The sequence below is a fragment of the Saccoglossus kowalevskii genome, chromosome 18, assembly GCF_978046115.1.
Source record: "Saccoglossus kowalevskii chromosome 18, keSacKowa6.1, whole genome shotgun sequence".
Lineage (NCBI taxonomy): Eukaryota > Metazoa > Hemichordata > Enteropneusta > Harrimaniidae > Saccoglossus > Saccoglossus kowalevskii.
The window spans coordinates 23758914-23777989 of NC_140658.1; the positions used below are offsets into that span (position 1 = coordinate 23758914).

At 35.6% G+C, this 19076-nt stretch overlaps 1 protein-coding gene across 1 annotated transcript; it reads right to left on the reverse strand.

The window, feature by feature from the left end:
• Positions 1–1199: 1199 nt before the first annotated feature.
• Positions 1200–11602, reverse strand: LOC100374720 (BMP-binding endothelial regulator protein-like). Its single transcript, XM_078008091.2, has 5 exons — positions 11480–11602; positions 3799–3826; positions 2589–2842; positions 1826–2121; positions 1200–1565 (listed from the first exon to the last, which is right to left on the reverse strand). The coding sequence occupies exons 1-5, from the start codon at positions 11537–11539 to the stop codon at positions 1553–1555; spliced, it is 651 nt and encodes a 216-aa protein (XP_077864217.1). The 5' UTR covers positions 11540–11602; the 3' UTR covers positions 1200–1552.
• Positions 11603–19076: the final 7474 nt, after the last annotated feature.

Genomic DNA, 19076 nt, shown 5'->3' on the forward strand with positions numbered 1-19076 from the left:
CAAATCGCAAATGTACTGGGGTTTATTTTCGGTAGCGAAGTGGAGAAACAGATGGAGGAAGCTGGGGTAAAACTTATTATACCCAAACCCTAGAATTGTATAACTTGGGGAAGCAGGGCCAAATTCACATATAAAACAGCTACATCATTACTTGAAGTTTTTGGGAGTGAACATTTCATCCATTTTATCACTCGACATGCAAAGCTTGGGAACAGAATTGACATTGGTAGAAAATGAAGCACAAGGTTGGAGGACATTTTGTACTAGACTTCTCTTATTCACTTTTGTCATTGGAAAGAGATGCAGTGATGTAAAAGTACTGTGCTCCCCCTTACAAGGGATAATACAAACTAAGACCTAGTACCTTTGCTATGGAAATAACTTCTAGTTTTCATGTTTTAAAACTAATTCCGGCCTTTGAACAATTTCGTTTTAAAGTCTCACATTGGTTTGGGATAAGATTCCATAAGATTAAACTATTTTTTTTTGTCAGATGTGCTTCCATTACAATGCCATGGAATTTGCAAATCTTGGTGTTTGTGATACGACATGCAGTTGTAATCAGATTTATTAGTAATTTGACGGTAGCCATATTGAATTGTTCAGAACAGTACCATGGTTCATTTGAGCTGGTGTGCTGAAGTTCACTACCAATATGATTTTTCAGGAGATTCGATTACTTGGGTATTACTGGGCTACTCAGGTTGTCGTTTTACTCAATTGTTGTGTGTTTATTTTGAGTTAGAAGCACTTGTATTTTTTCATGAAACGTATATCAGATGACCAAGGAGTGTTTGGTAATTTCAGTCGCAGAGCTGATTAAAAACTTGATGTTGGGAATATGATCTTATTTTTTAAAACTGAGCACAATAACTACGTGAATGACAAGATATAGATAGAAAGGACCAACGGATGGTGGCCAGAACTTACCTAACGAATAGTTTATTTATCTGTCTTAAAAGTGTCATGAGCATTATGTGGAATATCAACCTCAAACAAACGTGTTTAAGTTGTTTCATTGAAAAGTAGAAAAAAACACCCGCAATAGGTCGTACCAATTATCACCGTTTAATTCTGTACTGAAGATACTACTTTATAACTTTGAAACAACCCATTCACCATATATAGCCATTCAAATTAAAGTTGTAATGTAATAAGTGAACCACATTTATGATTGAAGACTAACAATACGACCAAAATTACTTTGTAAATATTTTAATAATGAAAATAGCTGATTATTTGATATGCAGTCACAAGTTTGGTACTTGATATGAAAGTCCATACACAGTCCTAAATTGCAATTATTCATATTTCATTTACCTGAAGATACCATTAGAATGAATACGCTCGCTCATGGAACCGCAAATCAAAACAGAACGGCGGTACAACAGTGTGGTGTTCGAGCTATTAAAATACAGAGTAGGTCTAGTTTAAAAATATTCATATTTAATATTTAGATGACATACTTTGTATTATGTCTATTTCTATTGAATCATAATATTGTCCAGTTCGCCTTTCTCGTTCGTTGTGTATAGCATTGAAGTTTTGTGAATTATTTTCGGCAACTGAAAAAGATTGGAAACGAAGAGCGTTAAAATAGTTAAACAATATACTAAAAAGGAAATGTACACAGTGATTGTCAATATGCACATGAATATGCATATGCATAAAACATGATTTTGCACCACACATTTACATTTTTACCTGCATTCATGTGCATGATATCGACAACAACACGACCAGCGTGACCAACAGTGGGTTTTAATGACTTATTCGGGCAAAACAATCATAATCTATAATTTAAGACTGAAAACAAGATTCTTACTGTAAATCCGGATCCGGAGATCGAAAGGCTTCTGCGAGGGCATCCAGTGACCCATGCCCCTGAAACTCGTCTGCTTCACTGGCGTCGCCATTGTAATTACCACATAGACCGCAAAGGTTGCCAGCAGCTCCTTCGTATGTTATAAAGATGTCCAATCTTTTCTTTTCACAATCGAAGACGGCTCTGTATTGGTTGAACGATTCAACTACAATGAATTCACCGACGCGTTCTATACTTCCGTGGTTTGGAAAGTTTCTAAACGGTTGAGATTCAAGGTCCATATTCCGTCCATTCAACTGCAAATACAAACATAACAGATGCAATTGCTACAGAAAGAGATAAACTTGATACACATTTCCTTCATGATGTTGCCAATAAATCATAATAAAAAAAAAACATAACTGATTGACCTTCTCAATTGTTATTTACACACATTAAAATTTCCCTCTAAGCAACCCCTCTAGGGAAAATGCGCGTCAACGACGTCACACATACGTCAAAAGAACAGGATGTTGTTAAAAGCAATAACCATATCTGGTTGTGTAATAGTTCATCATTTAAATATATCCAAAACAACAGACAAAAATAATATCGACGATGTGTACGACATTTTCTGTCCACCGGTGAAGCCCTTCGTCGCAAGAGGGCGCTAGAATGTCTATTGTGAAAGTACCTTAGTTTATACCTAGTGTTACTAGTGTTGAAATAATCACGGCTCTTGCTACATTACCTTCTAGTTGGATGGAACGGAAAATTACCCTACCTTGACACTGCAATCTGGAGCGATAACTTCGGTAAAGTGACCTGTGCCAAATCGACGCAAAATTACACCAACAATACGGGTATGGCCAGGTCGCTTGGGATTTATCTCCTTGGTGCGAACTGATATAACTTGCCATGGCCTTGTAGCAAACGTTCCACCACACCAAGCAACGACAGCGTAACTGCAATTTCCCATATGATCATACTTGAGTCCATCGAAGGTGAGATAATGGGGGTCGCCTTTAATTATACATGCTGAAAAGCAATTTACATAATATTGTTTATAATATTCCGTTCCTATAAGTATCGCCCTCTATCAACAAGGCGCTTCTGTGGCGTAGGTGCAAGGATTCGCTAGTTTCCGGCGTCTCCTGCGAATGGCGCAGGAAAATAGTAATCGCCATATTGTTCCACTGGGCAGAGATTTTAAAACATCCCAATTCTCGCTCTTCGCAAACAAGTCTGTAATACTGCAATAACTCCATACCCATTCAGTCTACCTGGTTCTGACATTTCCCGACATTTGTATGCGAAAGAATTTTAGAATCGCGCAACTTTTGAGAGTAAAATCAAACCCCCGATCTATATAGAAAAGGACCACGGGCGTAATCGCTGACGTAAGGTAACCAAACGAGATACAAGGTGAGATAATAAAACGCGGACCAATCAGAACCAGCCAATCAGAATGGGCCAATCAGATTGGCCGGAACCATTACTAGTTACCGGTGTCTTGCGCCATGACACCTGTGCAACGGACGCTGTTCGTATCGTCCATAACATTTTCTTTTGTTTTGTAAAATCGGTTTTAGTATAATACGAACGACTATACAATGTAACAAATGTGAACGACATTGCTTACAGATATATACGCCATTTTATGATCACAGATTCGCTTCACTACTAGAGGGCGCGATTTATAGAAACGGCATATTAATATATACATGTACTACTTAATATGGAGTTAGAATAATTCGTAATGATAATGGGTATTAATTCAATTTATTTTCAATAATGAACGATTAATAAACTACTGAGTGATAAGTAAAGTTGCCTACGAACAACATCGTACTGCCACAAAGTGTGCTGTGTCGAACCTTATCCAATTAGATTATATAAATACATCACGTGATACATGTATCCATGGAACATTTTTGTTATAACGTAATAAAAATCGGATATTCACTTATTAAATGTATCGGACAGACACGTACTTGGTAATCCACCACGCTTTCGTAATACCTGGAGTCCATAATATCATCCATAATACCGCATATACGGGAGAAAACAAACATTGACAAATAAATAAATCAGAATTAGTAATATATTTCATGCTAAGAATATATAAAATAACACGTATATGAATACTGATTGGATAGAGATAGTTGCGGGATGTATTGTCCGCATAATTCAGTCAATTAAACCGTTACCGATTCACAATCCGCAAAAATGTGAAACACATTTCTGCAAACAGAGAAGTTGAAGGATTATGAAATGACGTCACAAATATATGCGGTTTTATATCACATACGCTTTCAAATCGACATTTGAAACTACTAAAATCATTCGAATTATTATAATTCCTTAAATATTTCAAAAAATATTGGGTAAAACCACTAACACCATAATTTAACGGCGTATTTTGTGATACTTGGCAATGATGTTAGGTTAAGTTCAGCTGTTTGTTATCACATGCAAGAGTGAATCTCTACTGTGTGGCGTAATACAGAACAGATCGAAAATGCATATCACATAGTTTGACATCATATATTGCCGACCCCTATTTCATTGTACGCACTGCCTGACGGAGCTTTTGGGTGTATATAAGATGCGATAACTATTGTAGTAGAAATCGTTCAACTTATGTGTGCATTTTCAAAATTATTAATCATCCTATAAATCGTATGAAATAAAAAAAAAAATATGGCGAATTTGAGCAAATATCACGAACGTTGCAGAAACGTACAATGCACTACATACAAGCGTTGTGAAGTAGAACACTGTAGTTTTAAAAAAAATAGCATACAAGCCGCTCGCAATGATATATTTCTATTCAATGTTATTTCAGCAATAGTTCCACTTTTCAACAAAACACCGTTTATTTCCTTCGGACTGGGGAAATATGCATGTGACAATGGTATGATCTAACGCTATTTTATTTTAGGTTCACCTAAGCAGACACTCGTGAATACCGCCAGAGTAGATTAATATTCTCAGCTCGGATTGATACACAACTCAGCAGGTAATCACTCGTGTCTGCTGACGTCAGCCTAACATACTGTGGGATTATATATACGTATATAATAATTTAATAACCTTCTCATTAATATTTAATCATACAAACGTGCGTATTTTTTTTTGAATGATAAACAAATGCAGAGGATAATACTGGAAACAAACTTATAAAAGTGTAAGTTAAGAATGTACTATACATATGTAACTATTGGGAAATTAATTAATTTGCGCGGAAATATTCAGAACTGGGCATTTATCCACTATTCACAATAACACATCCAATTATTGTTTCTGTTGAACAGCGTGAGAGATTTATCGAGAGGTTAATTACAGTATGCCCTTCTTATATGCTTATAGTATGACTGGCGTATATTCAAATCAAATGGGCACAAACGATAGATGAAATGTCACAACAGTAGTCGAATTCAAGCACAGTGCCAAGACGTTCCCTGCATAAGACAAAATATAGCAACGATCTAATATAGCCAGCAAATATGTTTTCCGTTCACTGTGAGATCTCGCACCACAGAGCGTGACATGTGTGGACCAAACGTGGCGTCTACTGCAAAAATTTGATTTTGTAGCTGAATTTCTTTTTTTTTTGTAGTTTAATATCGAAATGCCTAGCTTCCAAATAGGAATATGATGTTGAGGTACACTTACTACAACTTACTACAGCCAAACCATTGGAAAGCGTGAAAAAGCCCCCCAACATAATTTCGTGTTTGTCGAATCCCATGCTATGTTTTGACGACGTTACTACGCTATGCCCTTTGTTTGTCCTGTTTTTACGTTCGATTTCACGCCTAACGCGGTGAACGGAAATTAATGGTCCTTTGAATTATTACACCGATCAAAATAAATAGTATAGTCATAAAGTAATGATATTCAGCATTAGACTAAAATGTCTGCTCATCACAAGTTATTAAAATAAAAACAGGTTTCAATAGACTAGAATATAGTAGAAGAATTCCGTCCGTTTGGTTCAAAACAAACTTGGTGATTAAAATGTTGTCATTTGAAGGGTATAATATATTATATATATTATAGTAATGCTGGCATACTAATAAGGGAAATCGAAAAAATAAAACTGAAGCGCACAATCGTAGCTTATGTTTTATTTTTATATACATGTTTATTAAGTTAATTTGTGTATCATAGTAACAACCCTACACGGCGGAGCTACGTCACAAGACGTCCCACGTTGCTAAGACGCGTATAATTTTACCAGGTTTTTCTATGGGCTCTGCGCGAGCTGATATGGAACGCCAGTCGAAGAGCCGGTGAAAATAGCTAAAAAACAACACACACTCATCAGTTATATATGTTACACACACAGAGGTAATCTTGTTACACTGTTCAGGGGGGGGGGGGGGCTCAACCACAATCCCAAAGTACCGTTTTTTCAGAATTTTTCAAGCGGTGAAAATGGTCGGTAATCCGCCCGAGAATATTATGATTGTAATGTTCGCAAAACTGTGTTAGAAGCGTTGATAGTTGTGTTCTGTAACGGCTACTGTATTCGCTATATATCCGCTAAAAACCGAACATGTCCAGTCACCGAATCACACGGGATTCTCCGTTCGACGATCAAAGGGATATAATATGTATCAATAATCAATGTGAAGCATTTTCATTACGATTACTCTGGAATGCACACCATCTTTTTCAGTTGTTTTTGGTATAGCCATTATGTACCTCTCATTTGAATTTATAGGATGGATATATAATCATGTCCAAATAAACGTCGAGCATTGAAGATTGAACGCTTCTGCAGCAGAATTTGAACAACAAACATGGCGTGATAAATTATAACTAACGATACTTTGTTGATAAACGTTACAATGCGTCCAGCTTCGATTAGTATACCCAGTAACTTTCAGATTTAATTGTTGGCAAAGTTACTCAACTAAGTTTTGCAGACAGTACAATTTTAATAATATTTAATAATCAATTATCTCAATTGATTCGGCAATTATATTTTGTAAATACTATGCATGCATGCTTAACGTTCGTACGTGGCAAATATATGTACATATACAAGTTGAACACGTCTTTTGTAGTTACTGTTTGGGTGTCCTTCCACAGCCAACGTAATTCGGATGAGAAACAATACTGAAATAATCAACATGTTTTGGCATGGTATAGTGTGGCACACTGAAACATTGAATATTATTATAGAATAGAGGTAGGGAAAGTGGAATTATGAGTAGAGAATTTGGGGTAACTAGAAACTTAAAAAGAAATATTCAATTTTTAATGATGCTGGGTCTTGTTGAACTAATTTCATTTGTGTATTCGTCTGTTTGTTAAAATGTTTTACAAACGTTATAACTTGGTCACGCAACGCATATGATAAAAGTAACTACATATAAATAAGTAGTCTCCGGGATGAGCAGATTCATCAAATAATAGGATCTAAGGCTTGAACATGATTTTAAAATGTTAACTTAATTCGAAATATCTGATACAATGGCTGCATGCATTAGTGTCCTTCTTTCCTTTACATACTGGTGTGATCGTTATTGTAATATTATTTGTCAGTCATGCGCAGAAGACATTAAATGTCACTTCACAGATTATTTATTCTGGACCTTGCATATGGTATAGACTCTTTAGTGATAGATTACATACTATTATTATATTTATATCAAGGAGAAGAAACGAAATTACCCAAAACGATAATCAAATCCATAATTAAATATAACAAATCCAACGACACAAAACAAAGGACATTACCACATACTAGTAGTCAAATCAGTGAGAAACATAAATATGGACCTCCATGCTTTACATGAAATAAAGCCAGGTAATTCGAAAAAAGTGAGGTCAATGCGCTGCGCATGTGCCACCCGTCAAATGGTTTCCTACTTGGAACATGCTGTTTACGCAATCTAATTGTAAGATAAACTTTAATTAGTCCACAGCAAAGTGTTATAATAAAGTATGGAACATTTGGTGATCCTAGTTCCCACGAATCTGCAATGGATTTTTTTAACACTAAATGAATGAATTAATGAATGAAAAACAGCTACACTAATTAGGATCTGGAATGTTAAGCGTCATCGTTTTATCATTCTATTAATTTCTGTATCTACCATTAAATGTGTAGAAACACAACAATAATATGTACGTTTACAGACATAAACCCATTGGGTGCAATCCAAAAGACTCTGACCAAACTGTGGGTTTATCTGTAAACCCACTCCTTCGAGTTAGTGTTTCGAGCTTAAACTGCAAAACACACGATACAATTAAAAGATTGTATTGCCAGTGCACAGCGCTAAACATATGACAATTTCCATAAATGCCATTAATGTATCACACAATTTGTCATTTGCTTATGAATAATTCAATGCCTAGGCTTGACATTGTCCTGTCTAATACGCGTTTTCCAATAGCTCACTCGTTAGAGATTCTACCTTCTGACGTTAATGTTGTGGGTTCAAACGTCTTCTTTGGCCAACCTTTGAAATTATTGAAAAAGAAGAAGATGCATATTTGCTCGTAAACTCTAGATGTTCGAACATGGCTGGAGCTGCTCGTCTGAATACGTTAATGTAGGATTTGTTTTTACCTATTACAAACTTGGTTGTGGCAGATACTGTGAAAGATTGGTTTTTGACAGGTTTAACATTCACGCGCGCGGCTAGCCTGTGTACACGTGCCAAATGTGTGTACGACTCTGCCAGCTGTCTATCCACAGCACGCTCAACATGCTACTGTAATATATTATCTTCCATTGGGGCAGCAATTGACAGGAATACAAGATGAAATACGCCGCAGTGAAACGCGAATGGCGAATGACTGTTATGCCCTCAAATACAATGTGTGATGTGACAGCGAGTTTATTTTGTGTCATGTCTTGTCATTTGCGTTTACACACTTGATACATGAGTAAAGAACGCAAATCGACATACAGGAATCATCATTATAATGTTAAACAGCTTATTTATTTCATTCAATCAAAATGAGATTATAAATTGGTGAACGTCATTCACGCATAGTTTAAATATGAGATTTCAATCGAAATGCAATAACGACTATTGCGCATACGACAAATTAATCAAACAGCTATGCAGCAATATCTTACACTTGACATTAATGGTGTTGTCTGCATAATGACTTTGTGAAACAGATTTATGAAGTTATTGTACTGAGCCGGAAAATCCACTGTGTTCTTTTAATCCATCAGATGTATCATATTTATATCCTTTAATTAATTCTTAACAAATTGATTTTGAACATTGACCATATCATTAAGTATGTTTGTTTGGCGAAAATTTCTGAACGATACACATCAAAGGGCCACAGATTGCCTAATATGACAATAGGCATAAAGCAGTCAAAACTTTGATCTGGTCAAAGTCAGTTGTTAATTACGTATTCAACGGTGAATCGCATGCTTTAACACACGGGGAGGAGATAGAGTACGGATGATTTATAGAGTGTGTCATCCGAATCACACTGTAATACCAACAGCTGTAACGAGACATGACATAGCAACAACTGTCAAACTGGTTATTTTCTATTCGTGAAAATTGCATTACCATGCCTGTATCGCTAATATATGTAGTTATTATCTGATTCATACATTCACAGTACTAACTTGTATACAACTGAAAAGTAACACGTGGCATTTGTCAGCTAACAACATGGGAAAACGAGTTAAAAACCTGATCATGTGAATGAGACACTCTCTAAAAGTCACTGAGTATGCTACTATAACAACCCATACACAGTCTAAAAGCCTATATATAAGCGAATACGATAGAGTATATGCCGTATATGTTTATCTAGGGGATTACCAGACTAACAATTCAAAAACTAAGAGTGGTTTTAGTCTTTGTGAGTGTTGTTTGTTTTGTGAACAGTTTTCGTGTATATGCACTGAATCAGTCAGTGTCTTTTACTGCCTGTCAAAATTGTCCAATGAAATGCAAATAGCATATCTGTAGTTATTTGGTTGTAGTGAAAAAAAAAACAGATAAGAAGAAAAAAAATAACGTTTAGTGTAATTAACAGGTCATTTGCGTGACCGGCAGTTTTCTAGTCGGAATTTTAAAACACAACAAACAGCGAATATGCTGGTCTAGTAATCCCCGACATCTGTGGTACTGTGGTACGGTACATTCACTACCGTATTCGCCTATATCTAAATTTTTAGATGATGTATAGGTAGTTGTTTTAGTGTAATTTTAGAAGATGTCCGATTCATAGACCGATTTGTAACGTTTTCCCTTGTTTCCGCCTTAACTAAACAACCAATGAAATGTCAAATATGCTCATGGTAAAGATATGGAAATCCATAATGAACTGAACTCACATTGAAAGTCGATTGAGCATTGAGTTTTCTGTTAAACTTGTGTTATGTTTTGTGTCAACGATTATGGTATTGATTTTCAGGTGAATAGTAATAATTCCTAATGGTTTACATAAAGGAATATTTGGTTTTTCAAAAACAAAAAAATGAACACACCCTACTTTATATGCGGCCTTCCACTTTATATATGATTCCATTCAATCAATACTGATGCTAACTAAGATTATCTGTGTGTTATCACATATAGCCACAAGCTCGTTATATTTACCAAACAAAAATCTGAATATTAATGCCAGTGAAAAGCCTTGGTTTAATAGTTTGGGCTGAAGATGAAATATCTCTCGCTGTGTAGACTTGGTGATGGTAAAAGTAAAACCATCCTTTTTGCCATAACGTCTGACAGAAAGAATACCTTCAAAGAGTAAAATTCAAGCCACAGCTCTAAATATAAACAGAAGAAGCCGATTCTAAAGTTTCCATTAGTCAAAATCAACGCACATTTTAGTGATTTTTATATTTAGTATTATAAATGATACGTATAAAATGTACTAAAACTAATTGTGTTTTAAAATGCCCACAAACACCAATCAAAATATAAACGCCAATGGCGATCTCTAAATAATATATATAAATGTATATAATTATTATTAGTATCCACTACTTATAATTATTTATAGTATCTTAAGAACCAAACGAATGCCGTATAAAAGCTCAGAGCAATTATGTGAACGCTTACTGACTGTGTTCGTGCGACGCAATGAATGGAAATTTCTCTATATATTCGTCGGTTGTCCGAAACATGATAGTTTATTTGATAGTTTTTATCTGTAAAATTGAAAAGTCACAGCATGGTGTAAATAAATTATGAATATGGGGTATATAAAGGAAGATTTGTTGTAACACTATATATAATTGCTTTCCTAAATCACTGCGATTCATCACCAGTTAAATCTGGGATTGTACAAAACAGGCCACAGAGCAAAGCATAGTAACGTTCATGCACCGTGACATTAGGAATGTTAAACTACAATTATGGCAAATACATCAAAGGAGACCGACAAGTACATTACCCTGTAGAATACAAACATATACACACGTTAGACAGATACATGTAAATCCATCACTGAATATTTTGTTTTCCTCAACCGCCTTCTTTAGTAGCAATTATAGCAATATGCTTCGCATAAAACGAGTATATGTTTATAGCTGATGTTGTTGACACCACTCAACACACATACGAATTAGAATCACCTTGACAACTGAGATTGTGTGTATACAAATATTATGCCGACAAGTTTACTCTGTGATCGGCAGAAGTAACATTTCCCTGTACTCACGTGAGGAGCCCCGTAAACAACACTGAGAAAGAAGAGGACTCCTAATCCGGTGCGTATCATGGTAATGGAGTGTGTGAAGCGATCTGTCGAATTTTGACAATTTCACTTCGACGATGACACCGGATGGTGCGACTATATAAGCTCATGAATTATGCATGAGTCATCTCTACCTCTTTTCTCCGTGATTGGCAGAAGACTTCAAACTTTAATCTGATGTCAAAGGGGTGTAATGTAATAACCTTACGCATTTCCGGTTCAACATACGCACTTCCGGTTCAACGTTGATCCGCATGGTTTACATGATTAATAGGATCTGGGGCAGGATTAGGATAATCTCACAATATGTAATTGGTCAAAATGATTGATGTGATAATATTTGGCACGACTAACACGTGATCTTCGCGTCAGCTATTGAAAAGTCGCGCCTGACCTGCGAATATCACTAAACCAATAACCACTAAACTGCAAACATCCGAAGCTTACATTCCAAATAAAGATGTTTGACACGATTTTAGAAATAAAAACGAGCAATTAAACGCATAACGTCAGGAAAATGTGAATTCGATTGTCCGTGCAACGGAATACAAACTGTGTAATCTACAAAACTAACACAGACTAACACCTGTAACTGACGTGGCTGATGATATTATAAAACGACGACACAGTCGATGGTATTCACATGCATTTAGTATTTCGATATATAATATATAATATGCTGGCTTTTAATATTGATTTTTAGTTCAATTTAATTAACTTTTAACTTTCATACAATTCATTATTAAAAACGGATGGGATTGAATTCTTTTAATCCCCCTGTGTTTCCATCGATGCGTAACATTCCCTACACCGGGGTATACATTGTGAGCGTCATATGGAAGGTGTTTCATATTTATTTCACGTTAGCGTCCAGTTTGCAACACATGCTTGCGGTTGTGTTTATAAGTAGTTTAGTTTATGTATGTGGAACATATATGCGATTCATGATCTGGTGTTCTACATGATATATTCAGTCAGATATGTAGAAGATTAGAACAATATACCTGCTTAGAACGCTTAGTAAAGTTCACCAAAATAAATTAATTGTGTTTGCTCACACCATGACAAAATTGTTAAATTAAATAAAATGTTATCGGTCAGTATCACCTGATATTTTCTTCCGCCATTCTATTACATTTATATATTCTTCAGCTAGCCGTATTATAATTACTAACATAATATCGGAATATCTTTCTATAACTAAAGCTAAATATACAGTTTGTTTGAAAGTATTTGTAACTCTCGTACGAGTTGTAGGTGCAATTTTGTGTATCCCCGAACCAAAGCCTGTACCCAGTCGAACAATCACTCACGCAATCAAAATCGCTGACGTAATTGATCTCGCTGACAGAATCTATCAACACAACACGTGCATCGTGATCTAGCAATCGATCTACTGGGTCAATACATGTGGAATATTATCCCAATTTGCCATACTATACTACTGATACAACAATAAGGGTGTTTGTGTCTGGTCTTATTCCCGACATTACACATATACCCATTTTCGATAAGTGATGATTTTATTACATGACAATATACACAAATTTTGCTATTTGACACAATCACATACAACACTTAATAACGAAATCCATCTGAACGTTTACAAGCGCCGCCATCCTGAACAGGAGTTCTGTACGTAGCTACGACTGGCGACGATCAATACATGCTTGACGCGACCGCAAAACACCACAGATGTTTCGTATTTTTGATCATATATAGAACTTGAGTTGAAAAGAAGGCGTTTAATAGAATTATTAAGAGAGAGGAATACACAATAAATTAGACATAGGGTACATCTAAATATTCTAGTTGAATTGAATGAGTGAAACAACATATATACTGTGTGGTGAGCGTTCGTGGTTTGCATTCATGTCATCAAACAGCAACGGATTATTAATCAACAATTTTACGCTAGAGTGAAGTTGGCAGCAGCGTCATCATATGGCGAATCCTGTATCGCCTCTCAAAACAAGCATAACTTCTGATGAAAAATCAATATGAGAATTAGCTTAGGAAGTTGCAAGCAGTGCAGTGTTGTCGTAATAAGTAACGAAACAATCTTTGCGAACAACTCTGGTTGCCAAAGTTACTCAGTGGAGTTTCATCTATAATTGTCATTGACAATAGACAAATAAGGTATACAGACAGACAAATAAGGTATTTATCAAAGGTATTGTTCATACATGAGTTGTTGAACATACTGAATAAATTGTAAATTAAATCAACTTCTTTCAGTTATATTTCAAGACAAATAAAAGGCAAAAATATAACAAATAATCGTTTTTCTGTAATATTTATGTGTAATCGGTAATTATGAACATTATTAATTGGTGCATGGGGAACACATTTCGTTATGAATTATTCTTAATATAAATTTCTGAATTATCTTGTCAAAATCTGTTTTATCAGGTGTTTTTCTTCCAAAAAAACGAAAGAATTTCACAATGTCGAAAACGAAAAGTTTTTATCTTAGTCTTGACAATCATCCCTAGACACACACAAGAACTATCGCCTAGTGTCAAATGTTTCATTTTGTCACAATTAGTTGAAAGATTTGTCCTGAAGCAGTGAATGGTCATAACAAGACAAAGGTCAGACCATTGTAGTCAAAGGTTACACTTTGTCACCCTTAACGTGTTCAGTTCTGAGATCCGCCTTGTATGTTTTTGTCGCGTACGACTTGTTTACCACTTCCGTGTCACTGAGAATGTTCTAGAACCGTACTGTATCTGGGTGGAATATTCTAGATTTTTATAAACTGGTTGAATAGGTAATACAACACTGTAGAAGGCAATAGAAGGTAATGGAACATTCTAGAAATTTATAGTAAATTCCAGACTCATTATATATGCTGATGCAATGGTCTATTTATAGACAGTGGGGGTGTATATAGGGGAGTTGTTCAGCACTGAGTTTAGATCGGAGATCTCGTTGAATTGTATTGGAGTTTAAGTATCTAGTTATTGGAGTGGTGGAGTTTTACCGCGTTATTATACTTAATGTTTGCAGAGTATAATAATACCAGTACCAGTTGAAACCTCATCTGTTGGCTCCGTGTTCGCATGTTATCATCGCCGCCAGGGAAGTCTTTCTGTTACAGTTGCCATTTTGGTATTTGAACCATCACACCTGTACTATACCAATTACGGTAATATTACCTTGCGTGTGACAGTTTTGTATAAGCAACCTTTATTTAACCTCATTAAAATGCCTTCTGTATGTCACCATGCTTATGCCCAGTCAATTATAAAAATCAACTGGAATCGAGCACATTCTAGCAACCCTTAAAACAATACGAAAATGTATTTGACCATATTAAGACACGAAACAAATTCGAGGTTAATGACTAAGTCTACGATTATTATTCTATCAATATCTGTCCCTGCAGTAATGCTCATATTGACTGTAGGAATGCTGTGTGTGCTTAACATTGTCGAACTCTTTGTTTGTTATTTTGTTGGACTGTGATAATACTATATGTACAAATCTGCGACTGTGATAATATTCACTGTACAAAGTCGTGAACTGTGATATTACAGACGGAAACAAAATCCATTGATGTGTGGACACCAGCGATTAATGTATTTAATCACTGTCAATTCTGTATTATTTATTGAAAATAAGTGTATCTGCAGATGGAAATTTCAAAACACACCTACGTACTCAATATGGAAGTTTAAAGCAATGCAGTGTTTTTATTACTGTCTTTGCGAACAACTCAACATTTCTGGTTTCAAATGTATCTCAGTGTAGTTTCAATTGTAAATGTTGTTAGTGAACAAAGGTTATTAAGTTAATAAAACATATATGCGAGACATCTCCATACAATACCGCAGCACACTTTTGAATATTTTAAATACCTTCGAGTGCAACAGATAATGGTAAATATGTGAGATCTGTTCGCTGCTTTAGATACACATGCATTACATTGTGTACTTAATCATTATTCAATCTAGTCAAAAGGCACGCTGTATAGCATCTTGTTTATGCTCAATCAATTATACAAAGCAACTGGAATCAAATACATTCACACAACCCTTAAACAATGCAAAAATATAACAATGGAATGTAAACGGAACAAATTATAGATAAATAATTGGTAGTCCGAAGCTATGGTTGTTAGTTATGTCATCAAAATTTGCCTCTGTACTCATCTTGCCGTTCACATTGACCATCGGGATGCACAGCCGCTATTTGCAACTGGTGTAGCTGTCACATTTCATTGTCGCAAATTCATGTAGAACGGAATACACTCAACTAAGGTGTATAGCTTCCATACAACACTTTTTATTTCCAGATGAAGCTTTGGATTGTGTTCTTTTTTTATTTGTTCACGGTTGATTTATAATAATAGTGGTCTTGCTTGCTGTCCCATGACAAATATAAACAAACTACAGCGTCTCGAGAACATGTCATTTCACCTCTTCAACTTTTACACTGGTTACCGATTTTTTTGCGTATACATTTTTAGGTTGTTATGAATTTGACAAAACTTCTCAAGCTTTTTACTTCTGACTGACCACTTCTTTCATCTTTGAACAAGCGTATATAAGGAAACCATCAGTTTTAAAAGATGGTGGTCGTCGCGCTGCGCATGTGCGACATTTGTGTTGATAAACATTGATTTTCCCACATTCCAATGCGATCTTCCAATGGAAATCACGAGTATGTGTTTTGTCCAAGGGGCAGCGTACACTAATTACCTTCAAATCACCAAAGAAATTACACAGTTAAAGCTTAGTAACGTATCAGCTTTTATTTATGGTCTACGCAGCAGTCAAAGTCGCCATCTTTGTTTATACGAGTCCCATATCTCGCGCACGCGTGGCACGACAACCACCGTCCCTTAACACTTTTTTGAGGAACCAACTATGCCATATCGGTCCCACAATTTGGAATAATATCACATCCATTATACAAGTCATGCACACTCTTGTCATTCTTATGCAAATATGAAAACTTAAAATGTTAGTGCACAATACGTTTGATAGATTTTTGTGCTATAGTGATGCATCGTGGTAAGAATTCAGTAATGGCGGTGAATTCAGCCACTGTTAATACGTCTGAGTGTGCTTAACATTGTTATTTTCCCCGTTTGTTATTCTGTTGGACTGTGATATTACTATCTGTACAAAGCCGTGAACTGTGATAACACTCATCGTCCAAAGCCGTGAACTGTGATAACACTCACCGTGCAAAGCTGTGGACTGTGGTATTACTAACGGAATAAATCCGTGGACTGTGATAACTCCAACTGAATAAAGCAATGACTGTGATAACATAAACTCTATGGAACTGTGTACTATGGTATGTGTATACAAGTACTTAGTGAACACCTGCACTTTACTTGTGTATTTGACCAATGTTAATCCTGTTGTATTTATTCATGATAAACTGGTGTCAAATTATTTCATTCGAGAATGAGATGGGTGTTCTTCTGGGGGAAAATACATACTGCAAAACTGATTTACAACTTATGTGTTAACAATTAATACTATTGTGCGTCACATAGAATTTCCATTGAAGACAAATTAATTAGCTTACACAATATAGTACTTACCCATGTAGGAAAGGCCTGTGTATAATTTTCTCTGGTTGTAGTAGAGAATTAATTAATGCTGATGTGATATGTATTCGCTCATTGCCGCATAGCACCAAAAGGTATTTTTATTATTTTAAGCACGTATCATGTCAATTGGCTACCTAACATCGGTGTGTTTAGACAGCTACTTACCCCATATTACCTCCACAACAATTGTGCTGTATCGCTGGCTTGGAACTAGTGCGTGCATATCGCTCTACAAATTCCGATGCACTTTGCCAATCTTTTTTTAATTTTAGTTTATTCATATATTGTTATTGTCTTACCTTTTAGATGTTCATATGCGAAGTGATGCTGTATTATATGACAAATTATATAAGTGACATCGCAATGATCGCATACGTAATAATTCAGAAGATGTAAATTTTCCACTCACATTAGAGTAGTTTGTACAAAACATTCTAATACAGTGGCGGCGGCACACGAGAGGGGTCGTCCCTCCAAAACAGCGTTTCAGAGGGTCGAGATTTCAACATTTTACGGGGGATGTCCCCGGACCTCTAGTAAGGTCGCGCATTGGCGCGAGGTTGGAGAGAAAATCAATTTGATATGTGATGTCAGCATACTTTGCTACAAACTGTAAATTGTAAAATCGATTGACGAAATAAATACGAGAAATGAATGTTTTGTTAAAAGCGGCGGTCACCACGTAGCGCATTAGAAATTATTGAAATTGAACATTCTATTTTACGTGAGTTGTAAACGTCGCTTAGAACCCATTTCGACAACTACTCTTAAAGCCATTAAATACTATTTTGAAGATGTCTCATTATATATTCATTAATTTGGATGAATCAATAATAATGTATTTAATATTAGTATCATGAACTTAATATTATTGAATAACTATCAATTTACTCGAACATTGCTCGTTTTTGTTTGTATATCGAGTTCAGTATTCCTTGTTCACAGACTGAAACCTTACCTCTATTTTATATGCTTAAGTGGTCACATTGGTGAATGATTTGATAAAACTATTGTTAAATTCATGTTCACAATCAAGCGCCCTCAATCACTAAAAACTGAAACTGAATTGTGCATTCAAATATTCCTACAATGAAATTGGTCATGTAATGTTTCATTTCGTAAATGAGATTATTTTACTAATGAAATATAAGTCCACATGTATATATATAATATACATATTACTGTTCTTCGCTATTCTTCTTCGACCAACCTTTAATTTAAACATTTTAAACTGTAAAAACCTAAGACTTTTTAGTGACATTACATCACGAGGTAATGGCCACACGGCTCACCATATACAGGATTACGACGTGTGTTACATGTCCATTTGTCGTGACTCGCGTTTGTTTTATATTACATTGATGTAAGCCAACTAGCCAAGAGTGTGTGTGTGTTTTACTTGAGTGTGTATAATAGTATGTTTTTAACCTCGCTGACGAACGTAAATAAATTACAAATATATTGTCGTGTCTTGATACGAGGTGTCCGGGCATCGGTGATTCTCGCAGATAATTGGTCCTTCATTCAAATAACTAATACGCACACCAAATAGATTCAGTCTCCCGCCAATCCACTCTAGAGACCTTAGCCCAAGTTTGGTGTTTATTTCTTAGTAAGCAGAGCGTTATAACATAATATATTGACATATACATACATTTAACTTAAATAATATTAAACCAACCATATACACCTCCGTTAACATTATAATAACACATCATATCTACACGCGCGGTGATTAATTATATTCGGGTTCCATATAACTACGTGCATGTGATTACAAATGTTTTGAGTTCAAACCGGTTCGATCACAGGCTGAATACCGCCTAGACAAATTTCGATGGGTGTCCATAACAAAGTGCTGCCGTCAACTCACGCTATCTTTGACATAATCTATTACCATACTGATTTCCTTCTTGGTGCATTTTAGGTAACACCTAGAGGAATTCTAGCGAAGTGTACTTTAATTGCGATAATGCGTAGAATGGGGAT

Coding starts and splice junctions, on each gene's coding strand:
- LOC100374720 (XM_078008091.2), bottom strand. CDS start 11,539: ATGATACGCACCGGATTAGGAGTCCTCTTCTTTCTCAGTGTTGTTTAC. Junction 3,827..11,479: donor TTGTTTACGGGGCTCCTCAC/GTGAGTACAGGG, acceptor TATGGACTCCAG/GTATTACGAAAGCGTGGTGG. Junction 2,843..3,798: donor AAAGCGTGGTGGATTACCAA/GTACGTGTCTGT, acceptor ATTGCTTTTCAG/CATGTATAATTAAAGGCGAC.